The sequence below is a fragment of the Ranitomeya variabilis genome, chromosome 1 (assembly GCF_051348905.1).
Source record: "Ranitomeya variabilis isolate aRanVar5 chromosome 1, aRanVar5.hap1, whole genome shotgun sequence".
NCBI classification, from domain to species: Eukaryota; Metazoa; Chordata; class Amphibia; order Anura; family Dendrobatidae; genus Ranitomeya; species Ranitomeya variabilis.
In genome coordinates this window covers 781870937-781892473 of record NC_135232.1, presented here as the reverse complement: position 1 = coordinate 781892473, position 21537 = coordinate 781870937, and the positions used below count along the sequence as shown (strand labels likewise).

Genomic DNA, 21537 nt, shown 5'->3' with positions numbered 1-21537 from the left:
TCGCTGTGCTATATACTGCGTGGGCTGTGCAATATACTATGTGGCTGTGCTATATACTACATGGCTGTGCAATATACTACGTGGCTGTGCTATATACTACGTGGCTGTGCAATATACTACGTGGGCTGTGCAATATACTATGTGGGCTGTGCAATATACTACATGGCTGTGCAATATACTATGTGGCTGTGCAATATGCTACGTGGGCTGTGCTACATACTAAGTGGCTGTGCAATATACTACAAGGGCTGTGTTATATACTGCGTGGCTGTGTTATACACTACATGGGCTGTGTTATACACTATGTGGGCTGTGTTATATACTGCATGGGCTGTTATATACTACGTCGCTGTGCTACATACTACGTGGACTGTGTTATATACTACGTGGCTGTGTAATATACTGCGTGGGCTGTGAATATACTACGTGGCTGTGCTATATACTACGTGGCTGTGCTATTTACTATGGGGGCTGTGTAATATACTACGTGGCTGTGCAATATACTATGTGGGCTGTGCAATATACTACGTGGGCTGTGCAGTATACTACGTGGGCTGTGCTACATACTACATGGCTGTGCAATATACTACGTGGGCTGTGTTATATACTACGTGGCTGTGTTATACACTACGTGGGCTGTGTTATACTCTACGTGGGCTGTGTTATATACTGCGTGGGCTGTTATATACTATGTGAGCTGTGTTATATACTACCTGGCTGTGTTATATGCTATGTGGGCTGCTATATACTACGTGGCTGTGCTATATACTATGTGGCTGTGTTATATACTACGTAGCCGGCAGCGAACAATCAGCGACAGGTGCACTCCGGACGTGAATTTGCGTGGGATTTGAACCACGCTTCGCTAATTGGTCGCACCCGGTCAGCCGAATTCTGTGTATTCATTGTATTATTCTAAAATCTTCATAAATAAACTACATACATATTCTAGAATACCTGATGCGTTAGAATCGGGCCACCATCTAGTTATATATAAAGTGCAAATAAACACCATTAACAACACTTAAAAAGGAGGAAAAGTGGGTTACTTCTATGTGTTCCATATTGCTGGATTATGTGGCAGATTGTTTTTTCCATTTTTTGTCATAATATGGACTCTGTACAGGTGGTCTAGTCTTTTCCCCACTTTTTCACCTTTATACGTATTCTTAATGGTGTTTTTTTGCACTGCTGCTAAAAAGCCATTACAAACCAGCAAACAGATATTTGAAGCTGCTGGTGCCTCTGGAGTCCCTTAAACCTCAAGGTGTAGGATCCTTCAAAGGCTTGCTTTGGTTCATAAACCTACTATTCAGCCATCCCTAAACAGTGTTCACAAGCAGAAATGGTTGAAGTGGGCCCAGATATACATGAAGACTAATTTTCAAACAGTCTTGTTTACTGATGAGTGTCGAGCAACCCTGGTTGGTCCACATGGATGGAGTAGTGGATGGTTCGTGGATGGCCACACTGTCCCAACAAGGCTGCGACGTCAGCAAGGAGGTGGAGGAGTCATGTTTTGGGCCGGAATCATGGGGAAACAGCTGGTAGAGCCCTTTAAGGTTCCTGAAGGTGTGAAAATGACCTCTGCAAAGTATATAGAGTTTCTGACTGACAACTTTCTTCCATGGTATAAAAAGCAGAAACGTGCCTTCAGGAGCAAAATCATCTTCATGCCTGACAATGCACCATCTCATGCTGCAAAGAATACCTCTGAGTCATTGGCTGCTATGGGCATAAAAGGAGATAAACTCTTGGTGTGGCCACCATCTTCCCCTGACCTCAACCCTATAGAGAACCTTTGGAGTATCATCAAGCAAAAGATCTATGAGGGTGGGAGGCAGTTCACATCAAAACAGCAGCTCTGGGAGGCTATTCTGACTTCATGCAAAGAAATACAAACAGAAACTCTCCAAATACTCACAAGTTCAATTTATGCAAGAATTGTGAAGGTGATATCAAAAAAGGGGTCCTATGTTAACATGTAACTTGGCCTGTTAGGATGTTTTGGAGTTAAATAGCTTTTTTGTTCAGTGAATGTGACCTCCTAATGCTGCAAATTCTACAAATGAGCATTTTCAGTTCTTTAAAACATATTAAATGTTTAGAAATTCTACTGAGCCTAATAATTTGGAACAGTGCATTTTGAGTTTTTATTCATTTTGGAGATTATACTGTTATCATTGGGAGGTTTCTTTAATAAAATTCCATGTATACTCTAATGGGTGATGACTTTCATTAGACTGACTGTCATTTGCACCGACCATTTAGGAAAATCCGAGAAAAATATAATTTGCTTAATAATTTGGAACATGGTATATAGTCAATTTTTAATGCCAGGGTGGAAGGTCTCTTTTAATACATTCATAATTTGTAGTTTAACAAGTGAGCTATAAACAGCTATGGGTAAATCAGAATTCCAATTGTTTAACAAAAAATACCCTTAATTGAACAAAATGGCAGATAAAATACAGACTTTATTAATAATCCTCTAAAAACATGAGACAACCACAAACAGTTATACACAAACAACACTTAACCGTGCAATCTACTACACCCTATCTTCAGATTGTCCTATTATGAATACTACCTATCAGCGGAGGTTGGCACCCTAGACACATATAACGAGAGTGGCGCCCCCACTCCTCGACGGCTTGCCCTATAGCTCCTTACTTACACACTAATTGTAGTGTTTCAGACAAGCCTGCAATCATGCCTGACAGGAAAATATATATATATATATATAGGACAACAAAACCTTTGTTTGATGAGTCAAAATAATGAAGGGTGCTAGGACACGGACACAGACAATGGTGCAAAAACCAAAAAGTGCTTGTGAAAAAACAAAAATGTGAAAAAACACATTTGCTATCCACTAATTTGTTAACCTGCCTAGCCTGTGGGGGTTGGCACCCTACTTGTCAGCGGAAATGGCGCCCCCACTCAGCGGCGGCTCTCCCTGAATTGACCCTACTGATATTTAGATGTCAACTGACAAAGATACATATATATAATTAAGCTCAAAGTAGAATTACAATACACACTTTGGCTATATATATTGAAGAGCCAATCGAGCTGATAATCAAGCCCTCCGATAAGGGGGGCAATTTAGTTATCATGACGGAGGCTAAATACGTGCAAATGTGTTATGCTATTCTGAATGACCCTGCCACCTATGAGGTGCTTAAGACAGATCCATTAAATAATTTTAAAATTGATTTGACCAAATTGCTGCAGACAGCTAGTACAAATGGGCTTATATCAAAAAATGAATTTGACTTTTTATTGCCCACTCATCCCCTTATTGCGACTTTTTATACCATTCCTAAAGTGCATAAGGGGTTGGAACCATTAAAGGGACGTCCTATTGTATCCGGATCTGAGTCTCTAACACAAAACTGTGGCATTTATGTCGATGAAATTCTTCGCCCGTTTGTACTTAGTCTTCCCTCCTACATTAGGGATACCTCCGACTTACTCCTGAAACTTGAAGGTATGCATCTGGACAGCCAATCTCTCCTGGCCTCTATAGACGTAGAAGCCCTATACAGTAACATTCCACATGATTTGGGGATACAGGCAGTGGGGCATTTTTTGAGATCAAGAGCTGTTAAATATGTAGATCATAACCAATTTGTCATGGACTTGCTATACTTTACACTCACAAAAAATTTTTTCATTTTTGACAGGAAGTACTTCCACCAGCTCAGAGGCACGGCGATGGGGAGCCCCTGTGCCCCGTCGTATGCCAACTTGTTCCTGGGCTGGTGGGAGGAAACCATAGTCTTTTCTGATGATATCAGGTGGTGGCACCACCATGTGGGGGTATGGCATCGATTTATTGATGACGTGTTCGTCATATGGCAAGGTAGCAAGAAAGAATTCATTGATTTTGTCCATGAACTTAACAACAACAATATTGGTATGAAATTCACCTATGAAATTGATGAAAAACGTCTGTCGTTTCTGGATGTGTTGATTGAGAAACGAGACGATGGTTCACTTAAAACCCAAATTTATCGTAAACCAACAAGCACAAACAGCCTACTCAGGTGGGATAGCCATCACCCGAGACCTCTAAAACGGGGTATCCCCAAAGGGCAGTTCATGAGGCTCAGGAGAAACTGTTCAGATGCAGATACCTTCAAACAACAATCCTCCGATATGAGGAGGAGGTTTTTGGATAAGGGCTATCCACGAGCTGTCATTGAAACATCGTACGAACATGCCCTTTCTCTAGATAGAAACACGTTGTTACAAACTAGCATTAGGTCACCTGCTGCTAATAGTGATGCTATTAGAGTCATTGGTACTTTTGATTGCCAAAATGAGCGGGTCATTAAAGTTTTATCTAAATATTGGGACATCTTATTAAATGACCCTGACTTGAATGACTTTGTTGGCTCCGGCCCACGTGTTACATACAGAAAGGGTAAATCGCTGAAGGATAGCCTGGTACACAGCCATTTTAAGAGACGCGCCACGTCGGTTGGTACGTGGCTTGATAGGAGGATATGTGGGTTTTACAGATGTGGTGGCTGCGTCAATTGTAAATTTATGAGACCAGGCAAATATATTACCAGCTCCACGACTGGTAAGAGATTCTATCTACGTGATTTCGCCAACTGCAAAACCAGCGGGGTCATCTACATTGCCACATGCAGTTGTCCCAAGGATTATGTTGGGAAGACCAAGAGAGAGCTCAGGCGGCGTGTCGGTGAACATGTGGGGGACATCAAGCACAGAAGGGACACCCCAATAGCTAGACACATAAATGGTGTGCATGGTGGTAAGATAGAGGAGATCTCCTTCTGTGTTATAGATGTGTACACCCCAAACCCCAGAGGGGGAAATTTTGATAAATTTCTATTGCAGAAAGAATGCGCTTGGATTCACCGGATTAACTGCACGGCCCCGCTGGGTCTAAATGAAAATGTGTCGTATGCTTGCTTTTTATAAATGTTGGATGAGTCTGTCAAACCATCCAGGCTGAACTCCTAAGAGGGCACTGTGTATTATTGCTAACTAAGCTAGCCATGCTTCATTGGTTATGTCCCCCTTTTTTTGATATGAGGGACTTGCAGCATTGACTGTGATTATCAATTACTATCTGTGGGTTTCCCATTTAATTATATCTTTTTCTATATTTCATTGCATTCTTTATTTATATGTACTTTTCCCCTTTTTCTGTCCAAAATGTGGGTTATTGTCATGATGCTGAGTATTTCCTTATTTAGTGGCCAGACTAATTGAGCATCCGCTTCTATTTAGGTCCTTTATTTATTATATCTATATACATATATATTTGTGTTTTGCCAAATTGAGGGTATGTGAGTCAGCCTGTGATTATACTGCTAGCTGTTCCATCTATGGTTTGAATGAGCTATACGACAGCAGTATGCTGTATATAACAGTGTCACCAATCGCAAAGTATATTTGGTATATCTATGTGTGCTCTTATGCGCCTTGGCGTCTGGAATGATAGATACGCACGCTGTATTCTGATGTCTTTGGTTGCTAGGCGACGCCTACGCTCTTTTTTCATGACTAGGAGCGGTTCTGTGCGCTCTAGTGCCATGCGCAGTGGGCTGCAGGGGGCGTGTTTATCTGGATGGTGACGCATAGTCACCTGTCATTTCTTTGGTTGCTAGGCTACGCCTATGCTCCTTTTTTCATGGCCAGGAGCGGTTCTGTGCGCTGTAGTTACATGCGCAGTCGGCTGCAGGGGGTGTGGTTATCTAGATGGTGACGCGTGGTCACCTGTTACTTTTCCTCCCGGCACCCGGACGTTGTTTACACACATAGCGCGTGTCAGCTGAGCGCCATTCTGGGGTAAGCATGTGCTTTCCGGCGTGCGGTTCAGCTGGTACGCACGCTGATAGCAGGTTCCGGTTCCATCATGTGACTTGCATAAGACGAATCACTGCATTGCTTTAGGCACTTGATAGGGTGTAAATCAGAAGGTCTCCTTGCCCCTTAGTCTTTAGCTCCATGTGTCTTCTACCATTAGGGCTTTGCCAATGAAATATATGCTTTTAGTACTACCATAAAATGGCGGCCGTGTGTTTCTGGCTCTATTGTTTCTCTGTCAGCACCACCCACTTCATTATCTTTGGATGTATATAAGGGGATGAACTCTGATTCCATGCAGCATCCATATATCATGGCCTCCTGATGATCCAACTGGGTGAAACGCGTCGAGGCGTGTTACTTCATATCAACCATAAGTATCATATTACATCTTTTGCTGTCTAGCTATGTATACAGTTGGCTGCCGTTTAAGATAACATCATAATTGATTGGCTCTTCAATATATATAGCCAAAGTGTGTATTGTAATTCTACTTTGAGCTTAATTATATATATGTATCTTTGTCAGTTGACATCTAAATATCAGTAGGGTCAATTCAGGGAGAGCCGCCGCTGAGTGGGGGCGCCATTTCCGCTGACAAGTAGGGTGCCAACCCCCACAGGCTAGGCAGGTTAACAAATTAGTGGATAGCAAATGTGTTTTTTCACATTTTTGTTTTTTCACAAGCACTTTTTGGTTTTTGCACCATTGTCTGTGTCCGTGTCCTAGCACCCTTTATTATTTTGACTCATCAAACAAAGGTTTTGTTGTCCTATATATATATATATATATTTTCCTGTCAGGCATGATTGCAGGCTTGTCTGAAACACTACAATTAGTGTGTAAGTAAGGAGCTATAGGGCAAGCCGTCGAGGAGTGGGGGCGCCACTCTCGTTATATGTGTCTAGGGTGCCAACCTCCGCTGATAGGTAGTATTCATAATAGGACAATCTGAAGATAGGGTGTAGTAGATTGCACGGTTAAGTGTTGTTTGTGTATAACTGTTTGTGGTTGTCTCATGTTTTTAGAGGATTATTAATAAAGTCTGTATTTTATCTGCCATTTTGTTCAATTAAGGGTATTTTTTGTTATACATTCATAATTTGCTTTCAAAGGGGCACCAATTTTATAGTCTCTTTTTAGATACACTTTAAAAGTACTTTTACTTTATAGAGAGGACCTCCACTAAGAAAACAATTATGCTCATTGATTGCATTGAGCGGCTGGGTATGTTTTTCTTGCAGTTGCTTTTTGAAGAAAACCAGAATAAATATTGTGGTTCTAAACCACAAACATTAATGTGGAAATTCCCAATTTCTGAGAAACCATATGTGAAAATATAATTACTTCTTAAAACAGATTTTCTCATTTACAAAGTCTTTACATTGTAAAAAAAATGGTACTGTATATCTACAGGTCAAAGATGACTATGAAAATATTAGCTTCTGTAGCCATTTTAGGTTATTTTTCTGCATCATAACACTATATTAGGTTAAGGATTTGCACAGTGGAACCATAGATATTTCCAGTGTCAATATATGGTGCCCATATTACAGATAAACTGCTCACAAAAAGTTAGGGATATTTGGCTTTCTGGTGAAATTTCAGGATGATCCTAAAACACACTCTAACCTTTTTAGGTTAACTTAATGTGACCATCTTGTTTCAGTACTTTTTGCACAACTTGCTGATCTCTAACGAGGAGCTTAATGGCAAAATTCACAACAGGTTTTTGATCCATGAATAGTCCAATAAAAGTTGAGGTTTATTTAGAATTGGTATTTAAAGAGTCCTCACCATCATGCTGTTCACATTTTTACATCATCGGACCAAGATAACACCTAACAATTGATCAACAGTACTTCACCATTATGAGACTTCAAGCAGAATGTTCTCAGATGGAAGTGGTCACTGAGCTAAGAGTGTCACAGAGTGTCATCAGCAGATGGCATCAAAGATACAGAGAGACTGGAAGAGTCACAGAAAGGCATAGTTGTCATCCTTTGGCCACATCTCACACTGATGACTGCTTCATTGTGAACAATGCTCTTGTGAACCGGATGATGAATACCACAAAACTCCATGCATATTTAAGGGAGGTGAGAGGCACCAAAGTGTCACATTAGACCATTCAAAACCATTTACATCAGCATATTCTGTGTGCTAGAAGACCTGCAAGGGTACCTGACCACATCACCAGGGCCAGGGAGCATCTATGCTGGATGAGAGACCAGTGGGCATCAGTGCTGATGAAAGTCGATCCATGCAGAGCAGAAATGATGGCTGCCAATGATGTTATCACCAGACAAGCCTTTGGTGGTGGTGTTATTGGGTTAGTGTGTCTAGTCAATACAAAACTGCCCTACGCTTTGTGAAAGGTACAGCAACAAGCCCTTACTACTTGAATAACATCATTAATCCTGTCATTGTGCCTCTACATAAACAACACAGGCCTAATTTGATCTTCATGGACGACAATACTCAGCTCATTGAGGATGCATCAATAGGGAAAGGCTGTTGAAGACTGGGGTATCTCAAATGAAGTGGCCTGCACTTTTTTCTCCAGACCTGAATCCTCTAGTTAACCTATGGGGTCATCTGAGTCGCCATGTAAAGACTCTTAACGCTGTTATCCAGAACCTCAATAACCTAAGAGTTGCCATTGACATTTTTGGGGGTATACCCACCACCGTTGTTGGCTTTTGTTTCAATAAATTGTTTGAGATGAGGAAGTCACCATTACATGCTTCTGCAGCGCCCCAGAGTCCTGGTCGTTGCAGTAATGTCGCTCTTCCACCAGGGGGAGTGATATTACATCTGATGGTACTAAAGGAGTTCATCTTTCCAGGTATCACAAAACAGACACCACACTTCACACTCCAGTCCACCAGGGGGAGCCTTGCTCTTATCTATTAGGGCACTCCTCACATTAGGGTAAAACTGGTGGGCTGGATAGAAAGTTAGTCAGAAGCTGACTGGGCTTGGCCCAGGCAACACCTGTCAGGCAGACAGGGGGAAAGGAGGAACATCTGAGCTGCAGACAGAGGGTCCCTGTCAGGGGTGGGATCCTGGCAGAGGCCTAGCACGAGACAGAAAGACACGGAGCTGCGCCTGCCCCACGTGCGGCAGCATCCTAAGGAAGGAAAAGAAAGGAATTGTGTTGCAGGGAGTGAGAAGCGAAGTCACAGCACAAGGAGACAACACCAGAAGGAGTTCTGTCCTGTAAGAGGTTGCCTCCTTCTGAGGCGCGTAGCCGGTGGCCGGAACACCGAGGGAGTAATTGACTCCACGCTTTACTTCAAAGACCGGCAGGACAGTCAATTCCAAGTTGGCTGCCCGACCTTAAAACCTAAGAAGACACAGTGGCAAATTGTGGGGGTCGGGGCGGCTCTAGGGTCCCTATAAACAAGCCTCAGGCCATCCCAGTCATACGGGTATGTCCTATCCATACCATCTGGGGGACAGAGAGGAAGAAATAACATCTAGAACGTCTACAAAGGTTGTGAGGACTATCCCGTGGTGCTCAGCAGGGATGTACTACAACACACAGGCGCTAGTAGGAAGGCTACTGATTTCCACCTGGATAAGAGAACTCTGGATTTTGCCTTCGGACCGGCCAGACTCTGCCTGCCCTGTGATCTGTACTCTGGACTGTGGACGCTGAAGTCTTCAGTAAAAGGTAAAGAGACTGCAACCTTTGTGTCCTCGTTATTCACTGCGCTTTACATCGTCCACCATCACCACCTACACTTCTGGGAAGCCCTGGGGGTACACTTCACCTGTGGGAAGGTATACCATCTAGCTGCCATTCCATCACCCCAGCGGACCCCTAAGCAGCGTCGGTCATCCTGACCGAGTACCACAGGTGGCGTCACGAACATTATACAGACTTCCCCTTTAATTGGACGCCCCTCAAAGGGCCACGGACCGGGTCAGGCCACCGTGACATCCCCAGAACTGAGAAGGACCCGGTGCCGAGTACCCCATTGCCTTTACTTGTGGGGGCGATCCACTTCTACTTAAATTTCCTACTTTCTTGATAAAATATCACTATAGCATGAACTTTTTACATTTTCCATAAATTTCACCCTAAAGCCGAATATCCCTAACTTTTTGTGAGCACCCCCTCGAATACCCTCTGTGTAAGTTCAGTAGGGACACATAAAAGTCAAAAATCAGTGTATGTATCGTATTTAACTTTGTAGTAACCTACATGTCTTTGGTTGTAACTGGAGAATCATTCTGTTCAACCTTTATGTATAGGTAATTTCTGCCCTAAAGGAGATAAAGGTCAGAAGACAAATATTAATACTACTTTTTCCTTGACCCTCTTATTTCTCATCCTTGAGAATTATGGTTATGTGATCTCATGTTAAAGGATTTCAGCTTGAATTTTTCCTGGTAGATTAGACGCCTTCAAAGCAAGAAAAAGTCACCAAACTCTTAATTTCTATAATAGCCACCAGATGTTCCATTCTCCTTATAATAAAAGTATATTTAGTAAAACCTGCACAAGTATTTTTGTAACCACTTAGTAAAATCTTCAGATTTTGGAGCTGTGAATGTTGCTTTTTGATACAAAAATTTATATGAAGAATGTTTGGGCCATTAATTTCACTATTTGTGTTCTTAATATACATTTAAAGGATTATTGCTGTCTTTCACATTCAAGGCACATAGACAGAATATGTCATAACATCTACCGGACATTTGTGCGCCATTCAAATTAGTTCAGTTTAGCTCAGAATTATGTATTAAAAGTGATTCATCTAAAGAGTGAAAAAGACCCTCTTTTTCCTTTAAAGGTCTGATGCTCACATATTGTTGGATAGATTTCCTTTTTTGGAAGGGTAATGTCTATGAAAGTGTAAAAAGTGGGTTTAAAAATATTTTTGGGGCAAAAAACAAGATTAAACAAAACCTGTAATGTAGAAAATGGTGTCTTCTCTGCAGGTAGAATATTATAGAGCTGGGAGAGCTGATCAGATTCATACACATTTTTGTGGGAAATTTTAGTAAAACTTGTATTTTATTCAGTGATATCCCTGATTGAGCCACACATATCAGTCCTGTGGGTGGTCCCAGTCAGATATTGACAGTTTTTCCTATATGACTGTGCATGCAGAGATAGCTGTCAATCACTGAGTATGACCGCCCACTGGACTCATATGCATATATGAATAAAAAGCAAATTACACTGACTCTTTTCCAACAAACCTGTATACCATTCTGCCCAGCATCTCCTTCTCTATACCACGCTGTCTACAGATTGCATATACAACATCACAGGTTCTTTTTAATAATAAAACTGCTAAAGAGTTGTATAAAGAAAGTCCCTATGTGATCTGCAATCATCAATCTATTATGTGGTAAGTTTTTTTAAGTGCTCTGGGCGTGACAAAGTATGTAATGCCCCATTTGCATATTGTGTAAATCGTAAATTACTCCGGATTTACCCAACGGATAGCAGTTATAATTGTATCAATGCGTTTTTCTTTCATTGACCTACATGCCCTTATAAATGGTATCGTGAATTTGATTTTGCTGTCAGATTCTCTTTAAAATCACTGTAACCTGAACAAGCCCCTTCAGTATAAAATAATGAATCCAATTTGATAATCTTAGCTTTTTTTCACTACCTATTTACACAAGGCAGTATTTGATGCATTTTTTTTTTCGAGCATAAAAAATAATAAACTGCAAAAAAGAACAGAAGCTGCAGTATCACGTTACTCTCAATTAGAAACCACTAGCGGTTTGGGCTTGTTGCCATTGTTGTTTGGATAGTGTTATCATATGTGGCTTACTTGGTGGTAAGGTTGGGTGGTGTCATTTCTCCTTCATAGTAGGTGGAAGTCTAACTCCCCTGGCTCAGATCAGCTTTGGTTGTGTCATACGTGACAGCCAGTGATAGCCTTTCACTAGGCTATGAGAGGAACATCTATATATCTAATATATAATTGCCTAGAATACTACTTCCTGCAATTTGTGCCAACTTCCGTGGCTTTGTCCGGAGCTAATGTCCGGAGATAATGTCCGGAGCTAATGTCCGGAGATAATGTCCGGAGCTAATGTCCGGAGCTAATGTCCGGAGATAAGTGACGTCACCAGTGTCCTACACCCAGGCAGAGCACAGGGGCCCCAGGCAGCATATGGGGCCCCAGGCAGAGCACAGTGGCCCCAGGCAGAGCACAGGGGCCCCAGGCAGCATATGGGGCCCCAGGCAGAGCACAGTGGTCCCAGGCAGAGCACAGGGGCCCCAGGCAGCCTATGGGGCCCCAGGCAGAGCACAGTGGCCCCAGGCAGAGCACAGTGGCCCCAGGCAGCATATGGGGCCCCAGGCAGAGCACAGGGGCCCCAGGCAGCATATGGGGCCCCAGGCAGAGCACAGGGGCCCCAGGCAGAGCACAGGGGCCCCAGGCAGCATATGGGGCCCCAGGCAGAGCACAGGGGCCCCAGGCAGAACATGGGGCCCCAGGCAGAGCACAGGGGCCCCAGGCAGAGCACAGGGGCCCCAGGCAGCATATGGGGCCCCAGGCAGAGCACAGGGGCCCCAGGCAGAGCACAGGGGCCCCAGGCAGCATATGGGGCCCCAGGCAGAGCACAGGGGCCCCAGGCAGCATATGGGGCCCCAGGCAGAGCACAGTAGCCCCAGGCAGAGCACAGGGGCCCCAGGCAGAACATGGGGCCCCAGGCAGAGCACAGGGGCCCCAGGCAGAGCACAGGGGCCCCAGGCAGCATATGGGGCCCCAGGCAGAGCACAGGGGCCCCAGGCAGCATATGGGGCCCCAGGCAGAGCACAGTGGCCCCAGGCAGCATATGGGGCCCCAGGCAGAGCACAGTGGCCCCAGGCAGAGCACAGGGGCCCCAGGCAGCATATGGGGCCCCAGGCAGAGCACAGTGGTCCCAGGCAGAGCACAGGGGCCCCAGGCAGCTTATGGGGCCCCAAGCAGAGCACAGTGGCCCCAGGCAGAACATGGGGCCCCAGGCAGAGCACAGTGGCCCCAGGCAGAGCACAGGGGCCCCAGGCAGAACATGGGGCCCCAGGCAGAGCACAGGGGCCCCAGGCAGAGCACAGGGGTTCCAGGCAGCATATGGGGCCCCAGGCAGAGCACAGGGGCCCCAGGCAGCATATGGGGCCCCAGGCAGAGCACAGTGGGCCCAGGTAGAGCACAGGGGCCCCAGGCAGCCTATGGGGCCCCAGGCAGAGCACAGGGGCCCCAGGCAGCATATGGGGCCCCAGGCAGAGCACAGGGGCCCCAGGCAGCATATGGGGCCCCAGGCAGAGCACAGTGGCCCCAGGCAGAGCACAGGGGCCCCAGTCAGAAAATGGGGCCCCAGGCAGAGCACAGGGGCCCCAGGCAGCATATGGGGCCCCAGGCAGAGCACAGGGGCCCCAGGCAGCATATGGGGCCCCAGGCAGAGCAGAGCGATATTTTGGACCACTGTGCGGTGTTTCAGACCCCCTGTGTGATGTCTGGGGCCCTGTTCTTAAGTATATTAAAGATTAAAGTAACGTATATTAAAGTATATTATAGATCAAATTTGACATGTTTATGAGCACCATTGAGTGATATACTCAAGAATGACATAATTTTTCAACATTTTATGGTTTCAAACTGTAAACACTCAGAGTTTTTTTTACTTCAACCAGAAAACCTTAACGGTTCATAAAAAACTTGACTGTTCAGGATATGATAAAAGTCATAGTATTCTGAATCTTTAACTTATAAAGATACCTTTACATGGGGTGATTATTGGTTCCAGAGAGGCTTTCGGCCGATAATCGTACACATGGCTGGTGACAGGACAATACAATATAAACGTTCAAAGGTAAACACTGATAACATTAAAATCTAATATATAATTGCCTAGAATACTACTTCCGGCAATTTGTGCCAACTTCCGTGGCTTTGTCCGGAGATAATGTCCGGAGATAAGTGACGTCACCAGCGTCCTACACCCGCTCAGGGTGGACAAAGATATATGCCTTCGTGGTGCGCGGCACTTTTCTGATTGGTTGCCGCCTGCCGCGAGCGACCAATCAGAAATGTGCCGTACTGTCAAGAATTGTCAAGAGCTGGTGAGTGCAGCCATTTTTTGTTCTTTCTTACTATTATTTATTAATTGTATTATTCTTACATTTGAATAAATAAAGTATATATGGATGCTAGACTCCCGATTCTTTAGAATCGGGCTGCCATCTAGTACTGTATAATTGTCTAAGGTCCACTTCCATCTGTCTGTCTGTTTGTCTGTCACAGAAATCCTGCGTCGCTGATTGGTCGCAGCCAGCTGGGGGCGACCAATCTGCGACAGGCACAGTCTGGCCGCGAATTGGCCCCTCCCTACTCCCCTCCAGCCAGTGCCCCCTCCATACTCCCCTCCAGTCAGCGCCCACATAGCATTTTAGCAGTCCGTTAAATGGACTGCGTTACACCGCGGCATAACACAGTGTAACGCAGTCCATTAACTGCTATTAACCCTGTAAGTGTGACCAACTTTTTACTATTGATGCTGCCTATGCAGCATCAATAGTAAAAACATATAATGTTAAAAATAATTTAAAAAAATCATTATATTCTCACCTTCCGGCGTCCGTGGCAGCCGTTCCCGCTCCTTGCGACGCTCCGGTCCCAAGAATGCATTGCGGCAATGACCCCAGATGATGTAGCGGTCTTGCGAGACCGCTACATCATCACGGGTTATTGCCGCAAGGCATTACTGGAAACGGAGCGTCGCGAGGAGCATTGCTAAAGGCCTGGGCTGGATCCGGGGGCCGCCAGAAGGTGAGTATATAACAATTTTTTATTTTAATTATTTTTTTAACAGGCATATGGTGCCCACATTGCTATATACTATGTGGGCTGTGTTGTATACTGCATGGGCTGTGTTATATACTACGTCGCTGTGCTATATACTATGTGGGCTGTGCTATATACTATGGCTGTGCAATATACTACGTGGCTGTGCTATATACTACTTGGGCTGTGCTATATACTACATGGGCTGTGTTATATACTTCGTGGGCTGTGTTATATACTACGTGAGCTGTGCTATATACTATGTGGGCTGTGTTATATACTGTGTGGGCTGTGCTATATACTACGTGGCTGTGCAATATACTACGTGGCTGTGCAATATACTACATGGCTGTGCAATATACTACGTGGCTGTACTATATACTACATGGCTGTGCAATATACTATGTGGCTGTGCAATATACTACGTGGGCTGTGCTATATACTACATGGCTGTGCTACTGTATATACTACGTGGGCTGTGCTATATAGTATGTGGCTGTGCAATATACTACGTGGCTGTGCTATATACTACGTGGGCTGTGTTATTTGCTATGTGGGCTGTGAGACTCTTTCGCCCGGGGCCCTCAAAAACCTTGAGCTCGCCCTGGCTTCACTGATTAGTTGCGCCCGGCCAGCCACGAACAATCAGCAACAGACGCAGTCCGGCCACGAATTGGTGCGGGATTTGAACCATGCTTCGCTAATTGGTCGTGCCGGCCGGCTGAATCCTGCGTATTCATTGCATTATTCTGAAATAAATAAAATAAACTACATACATATTCTAGAATACCCGATGCATTAGAATCGGGCCACCATCTAGTTTTCTTTATAAGATGAACCATCATGCTGCCACACATGGCTCACAGATATTCCAACAGATGCTACAAAATGTTATCTCTAATGCAACTAGTTTGATCATAACTTTTCTGTGCCCCCAATGCTTTATGGATACATACAGTGAGGAAATACATAAGGCTGTTCTAAGGAATGGAGGTAGTCAACTAAACCAGCCAGTGACATCTGTCTTCTCACTTTCCATTAAACTCTAGTTCTTCGATTACCTTATCCTGGTATTCATGACACAGAAGAAAAGTGAAAAGTAGTTTGACTTGACTATCTACTGCTTTGTTCGCAATTTTTACCTCGATGAAAAACAAGTTATGTTTTAGTAATCCCACTCACACAGAATTACATTTGTGGGGCTTTTTTTGCAAAAATTTCTGTAATAAATCTGCTCTGTCTTTGTGATTTCAACCTGTAAAGTTAACTGGAGAATAAAAGAAGTGTCTGGAGGCAGGGAGCACAATGGTGATAAACTGGGAAATAACATGCTACCTTCAGTGTAAGATGCCGGTAGCCTTTATGCCTCTTAAACCCGCCGTACACATTAGATGACTGTTGGCTGAATGATGGTTCGGCTGATCAGCCGGCAGCTATCTCACGGCCAAGCGCTCCTGTGTTCTCTGTGAGTCCTCCAGACATCTCTGTTGTTGGCATACCTCCAGGTAAACAAAATGATTGGCAGTTCCATATCGGACACACATGATCCGATCCAGGTTTCTTGTACACATTAGACTGTCTGCTGAACCTGTCAACATCAGCAGGTTCGGCTGACATTAGTCCAATGTGTATGGGGGGCTTTACTATGAGAGAAATGTGATTTTGAATTGTTAACCTTTTCTAGACAAGTATATACATTGAAGGTGCATCATTCCACCTCCTGCTTTGTAGACTGTCCAACATAGTCCATGAACAGGGATGAATAGGGATAGACTTTTCACATACAACCCTCATTTGAAAGCATTCTGATAACTGTTGACTCTTGTCTCTCTGAATTCATGATATTGGAGAGACCTTTTCTTAACCTTTGAAAGAAACACTGTACAGTGAAGCAATATAACATACAGGAACGTTATTTTATTCCTGGCATGGATAGTACTGTGGCAGAATCCCAATACTAACCTTATTTGTAAAGCCATGCAAGTGTTAAGTAGATGTGTTTCTTTTCTAATATAAAAATAGATATAATATAATTAACTTTTAGACTAAATTGACCATTTAATCTTACATTTTGTAAATGTTTTCTTTTTAGACCAAATGTTTGTGGATCTCGGTTTCACTCCTATTGTTGTCCAGGGTGGAAAACACTACCAGGAGGAAACCAATGTATTGTTCGTAAGTATCAATTTCCTTTCTTCACATTATTTGAAGGACTTGTCATAAAATTTATTGGGTTCCATATCTAGTGTTCAATTCCAGGATTACTAATGCTGAGGTCAGGTCTAATTATTATATAATCTTCTTCTACGCATTCTAGTCTACTTTACTTGCAAAAGCTATCCAGAATTTACACCCACATGTCTCTGCTTCACAAGTTGGGTGTTCTGTCCAAATTTCACAGATTTACTCATATGTACATGGGAAGGCAGCACACACTTGAAGGGTGTTTTGTATTAACTTATGCCAGCTGATTTTAGTTTGATGGCCTAGCCTAAGCATATGTTCCACATCTTAGGGTAATGAAGTCACAACTCTAAAAAGCATGGTGGTCTTTTTGTTTCCTAAAGTTGCTAGAAATTTGTCTAATCTAGTGTTCTTTTCATGCATTATAAGGTGTCTACAGTTGAGTCATGTAGCCATTGAGGTCAACAACACAGAAGACTTCCCTTTGTTTCTCCCTCGGAGGTGTTACAAATATGCCATATGTACTTATTTATGTAGAGCAAGGCCTTATATGGGATTTTTTTCAGCACTGGGGATGATTTCCTGTGCTTTGCTTTTGCAGGTGGTAAGATAGTTCTCTATTCACAGGAGGTTATATCAACATATGTATCCACTTTAGAGTGGAGGCATTCACTTCAAGCAGAATGATTAGATTGCAGTCTCGCCCTCAATCTGACCTGTCTATTCCTTGAAACACATTCCTAAATTGCATTCCTAAAATCTTAAATGGCCATATATTCCAAGTAATGGGAAGCAATATCTACCACAATACAAGTAAAAAATGTACTGTGTGGCTGAGTGCAACAGCAAAGGTACCAGGTAGAAACAACAATTTAATTATTGTGTTAACAGTATGATCTAGAAACAGAGATACTGAAGATGACTATTCACAAAAGGGCAATACTTACAGAGTATTTGACAAGCAATTATATAACAGAAGTAAATGGATTAGTATACAACTGGAAATTTCAGTATCAGCTCTGAGTTTGCAGTCCAAACTAGGTTCTAGTTGGGGGGCAAGCCCAGTATTTGGTGGGAGCAGTCTCTAGAAGTTTCTGCGGTTTTCTGAGCCTTGACGAGGGCCCCTTCTCCATCTCATTAGCAGCACATTTTTCTTACAAAGTCTATCAACACACTCTTCTTCTAGCATCAGCCGGATGCAGCCTTCCCCGATACCATCCATGCTGGAAGTGACGGCCTGTCTCACACATCTCCTTCAATCACTGGACCAGGCTGGAGTCTCTGGCCAGATATTCCCAGGGCATCTTCAGTGCTTAACCACCGACTAACATCTCCTCTGGACCTTGACTGGTGTAGATCTTGTCTTCAATGCTTGACCATCGGCATCTTGGTCCAGGCCTAGCTAGTACCTGCTGCTGCGGCCTACTATTTCGGCTGCTGGAGCTGCAGCGAGAGCCTCTGTCACCTCTACTGGTGCCAAATCTCCTCCCATTTGGCGCGCTGACTTTTGTATATTGAAGGTGGGTTTTATCACTGTGACATGATCTAGTGCACTGCCTAATTCTGTCCCTACTGAAACTTTTGTCCTTAAGAATAGTTCTGCAGGGTTTTCTAGCGGCCTCATGGCTTTGCAACACTTTGCTTCCATGATCAGTTCTCCTACATATACAATGAGCTGTGTATTTAGAACTTATGTTTGTCTTGGTGGACTCATGTTAAAGAGCTGATAAATGGAAAACACTGTGGCAACTAAAGTAATGCACCTAAATAGTAAATATGAGTATCACATACAGTACATACTGTAAATGTACATTAAAAACAATCACAGAAAACTCAACACATACACAGACAGCACAACATGAAATCTGGTGTCTACTGTCCAAATTTCACAGGTTTATGGCTACTTCAAATGTTCGTGAAACTCAGTCTGAACATAGACTGCAGTGCAGACTATGGACTGTCCATGGGTCTCCCGATCACAACATAAAAGACTTATCTATATATATAATTGTCTAAGGGTTTTTCCGTCTGTCTGTCTGTCTGTCCTGGAAATCCCACGTCTCTGTTTGGTCGAGGCCGCCAGGCGGGCACAGTATCGACGTAGATGTCATAATGGTTGCCATGGCGACGATGATGTCATAAAGGTTGCCTCGACCAATCAGCGACGGGCACAGTCTGCCGCGAATTCTGGAATCATCATTGTCCATATACTACGGGGACATGCATATTCTAGAATACCCGATGCATTAGAATCGGGCCACAGTCTAGTAATATATAAGGCTGTTGAGTTAGGGAGACCTGCGGACAGTCTTTGCATTGCAGTCCATGCTTGCACGAAGTTTCACAGATGTCTGAAGTATCCCTTATTTACATTGGAAGGTAGCACATTTTTAAATGGTGTTTTGTATTAAAGGAGTTGTTTGGTCTAAATTGACAAGTCTACAGTCACTCTGTGACTGCAGACTTGTGAATACTCACTGCTGATGCACAGTGTGAGTTTTATGTGACCGTAAGTATGCGATATGCATACTCCTTACCATAATCTGACAACACTATTTTTGGCGCGCTCAATGCAGGTGTATTTCGCTAAGCCAGAAACAGTCTAGTTGGGTTCCGGCAGGAGTGGGTTTCGGCCGGTTCTCCCCGATTCGATGGAACCGCTTGTTAAAATAGCAGCCGGTTCCCCGAACCGGGGAGATTCAGAGCCGCGATCCGATACTTATGCAAACCTCCCAACCTCATGCACTGCAATGTCAGCCTCAGCCTCATCCCCCCACCTGCAGAGCAGCACACCACATATATGGCTGCTCTGTGCGCATAGGACCTGTGATGAGTTCACAGGAGGGGAGGAGTCAGGGGTCACATGATCGGGACCTCCGTGTATGTATACAGGACTCTGCTGGTTGTCATGGTGCTGGATGAGGGTAAGTTTATGTGTGGGGTCAGGAGGGGTTTACAGTGTGGATGTAGCAGAGCCGTGTGTGTGCAAGGTGTATGGAGCGGAGTCGTGTGTATACGAGGTGTACGGAGCGGAGCCGCATGTGTACAAGGTGTACGGACCACATCCGCGTGTGTACGAGGTGTACGGAGCGAAGCCGCATGTGTACGAGGTGTACGGAGTGCAGCCACGTGTGTACGAGGTGTACGGAGCACAGCTGAGCGTGTACAAGGTGTATGGAGCGGATGCTAGCTGTGTCAGATCGGAGCAGATATTGCTTCTGGCTCTGACACTGACTGGCACAGGAGACTCGGAGAGGTCTTTATCAGTGGCGTACCGGAGCTGGAGCGACGTGAGAAGTCAGCGGCACGGCTGGATGACATCATTTAGCGCCGCGGGAGTTTAAGCTGCTGGCTGCTGCGAGGGAGAGCGTTGAAAGGTGTGTTTGTGTAGGTGTGTGTGTAGTGATGGAGAAGGCAATGATGGGGGTGTGGGGGCAATGATGGGAGTGGGGTAATCATGTGTGGCCATTATACTGTACGCAGTATCATGTGGGGTCATTATACTGTACCTAGCATCATGTGGGGCCATTATACTGTACCCAGCATCATGTGGGGCCATTATACTGTACCCAGCATCATGTGGCGCCATTATACTGTACCCAGCATCATGTGGGGCCATTATACAGTATGGAGCACTGTGTGGCCATTATACAGTATTGAGCATCATGTGTGGCCATTATACAGTACAGAGCACCATGTGTGGCCATTATACAGTATAGAGCATCATGTGTGGCCATTATACAGTATGGAGCATCATGTGTTGCCATTATACAGTATGGAGCACTGTGTGGCCATTATACAGTATGGGGCACTATGTGTGGCTATTAGACAGTATGGAGCACTATGTGTGGCCATTATACAGTACGGAGCATCATATAGGGCCATTATACAGTATGAAGCATCATGTGTGAACATTATACAGTATGGAGCATCATGTGTGGCCATTGTACAGTATGGAGCACTGTGTGGCCATTATAAAGTATGGAACACTGTGTGGCCATTATACAGTTTGGAGCATCATGTGTGGCCATTATACAGTACAGAGCATCATGTGTGGCCATTATACAATATGGAGCACTGTGTGGCCATTATACAGTATGGAGCATCATGTGACCAGCCGGTCAGTCAAGTGAGACAGCTGCATAGAAATATATGCAGCTGTCACACCCGGGTCAGGAGAGCCGCTGACCAGAATGTGCACTGTTCTGATCTCATTCCAATTTATTTTTTTTTCAACTGTTTGACTGCGCCCCTACTTGTATATGTTTGAGGAAAAGGCATGTGTAAATGGGTGTGGCTTAAAAATGGGTGTGGTTTTCCTACACACAAACACAGAACCTGTTGTTAAAAATTTGAATCCCACCCCTGGGTTCTGGCCAGGAGTATGCATACCACATACTTGTGGTAACATGACAGACTTCTCCCGGCGCTGACACCGGAGAATCCGTAGAGCATGCAGCACGTGAGCTGTGAGTATTTATAAGTCTGCAGTCACATAGATTGACTGCAGACTTGTTATTTTAGACTCCTTTAACTTGTGCCAATTAATTTTAGAATATATATATTTTAGAAAATAGTCGCCTTGGTTGCTGGAAAACTGTAAACTGAAAGATTTATGTCTCAATCGCAAATAAATGGCACAAAACTAATATACTGTGTCATAGAAGACCCTTGTAAAACTGCAATTACATACATTATT

The 21537-nt window shown here is 44.1% G+C and overlaps 1 protein-coding gene across 2 annotated transcripts in view; it reads left to right on the top strand.

The window, feature by feature from the left end:
• Positions 1–21537, top strand: part of LOC143784401 (fibrillin-2-like) — a 254227-nt gene that overhangs the window by 53252 nt on the left and 179438 nt on the right. The window contains exon 3 of one of the 2 annotated variants that reach the window (XM_077272616.1): positions 16747–16829. In XM_077272616.1, the coding sequence (XP_077128731.1) occupies positions 16747–16829 (83 nt within the window). Of the gene's footprint in view, positions 1–16746; positions 16830–19100; positions 19218–21537 lie in introns of those variants that run through there. The other variant, XM_077272625.1, reaches the window with a different exon arrangement.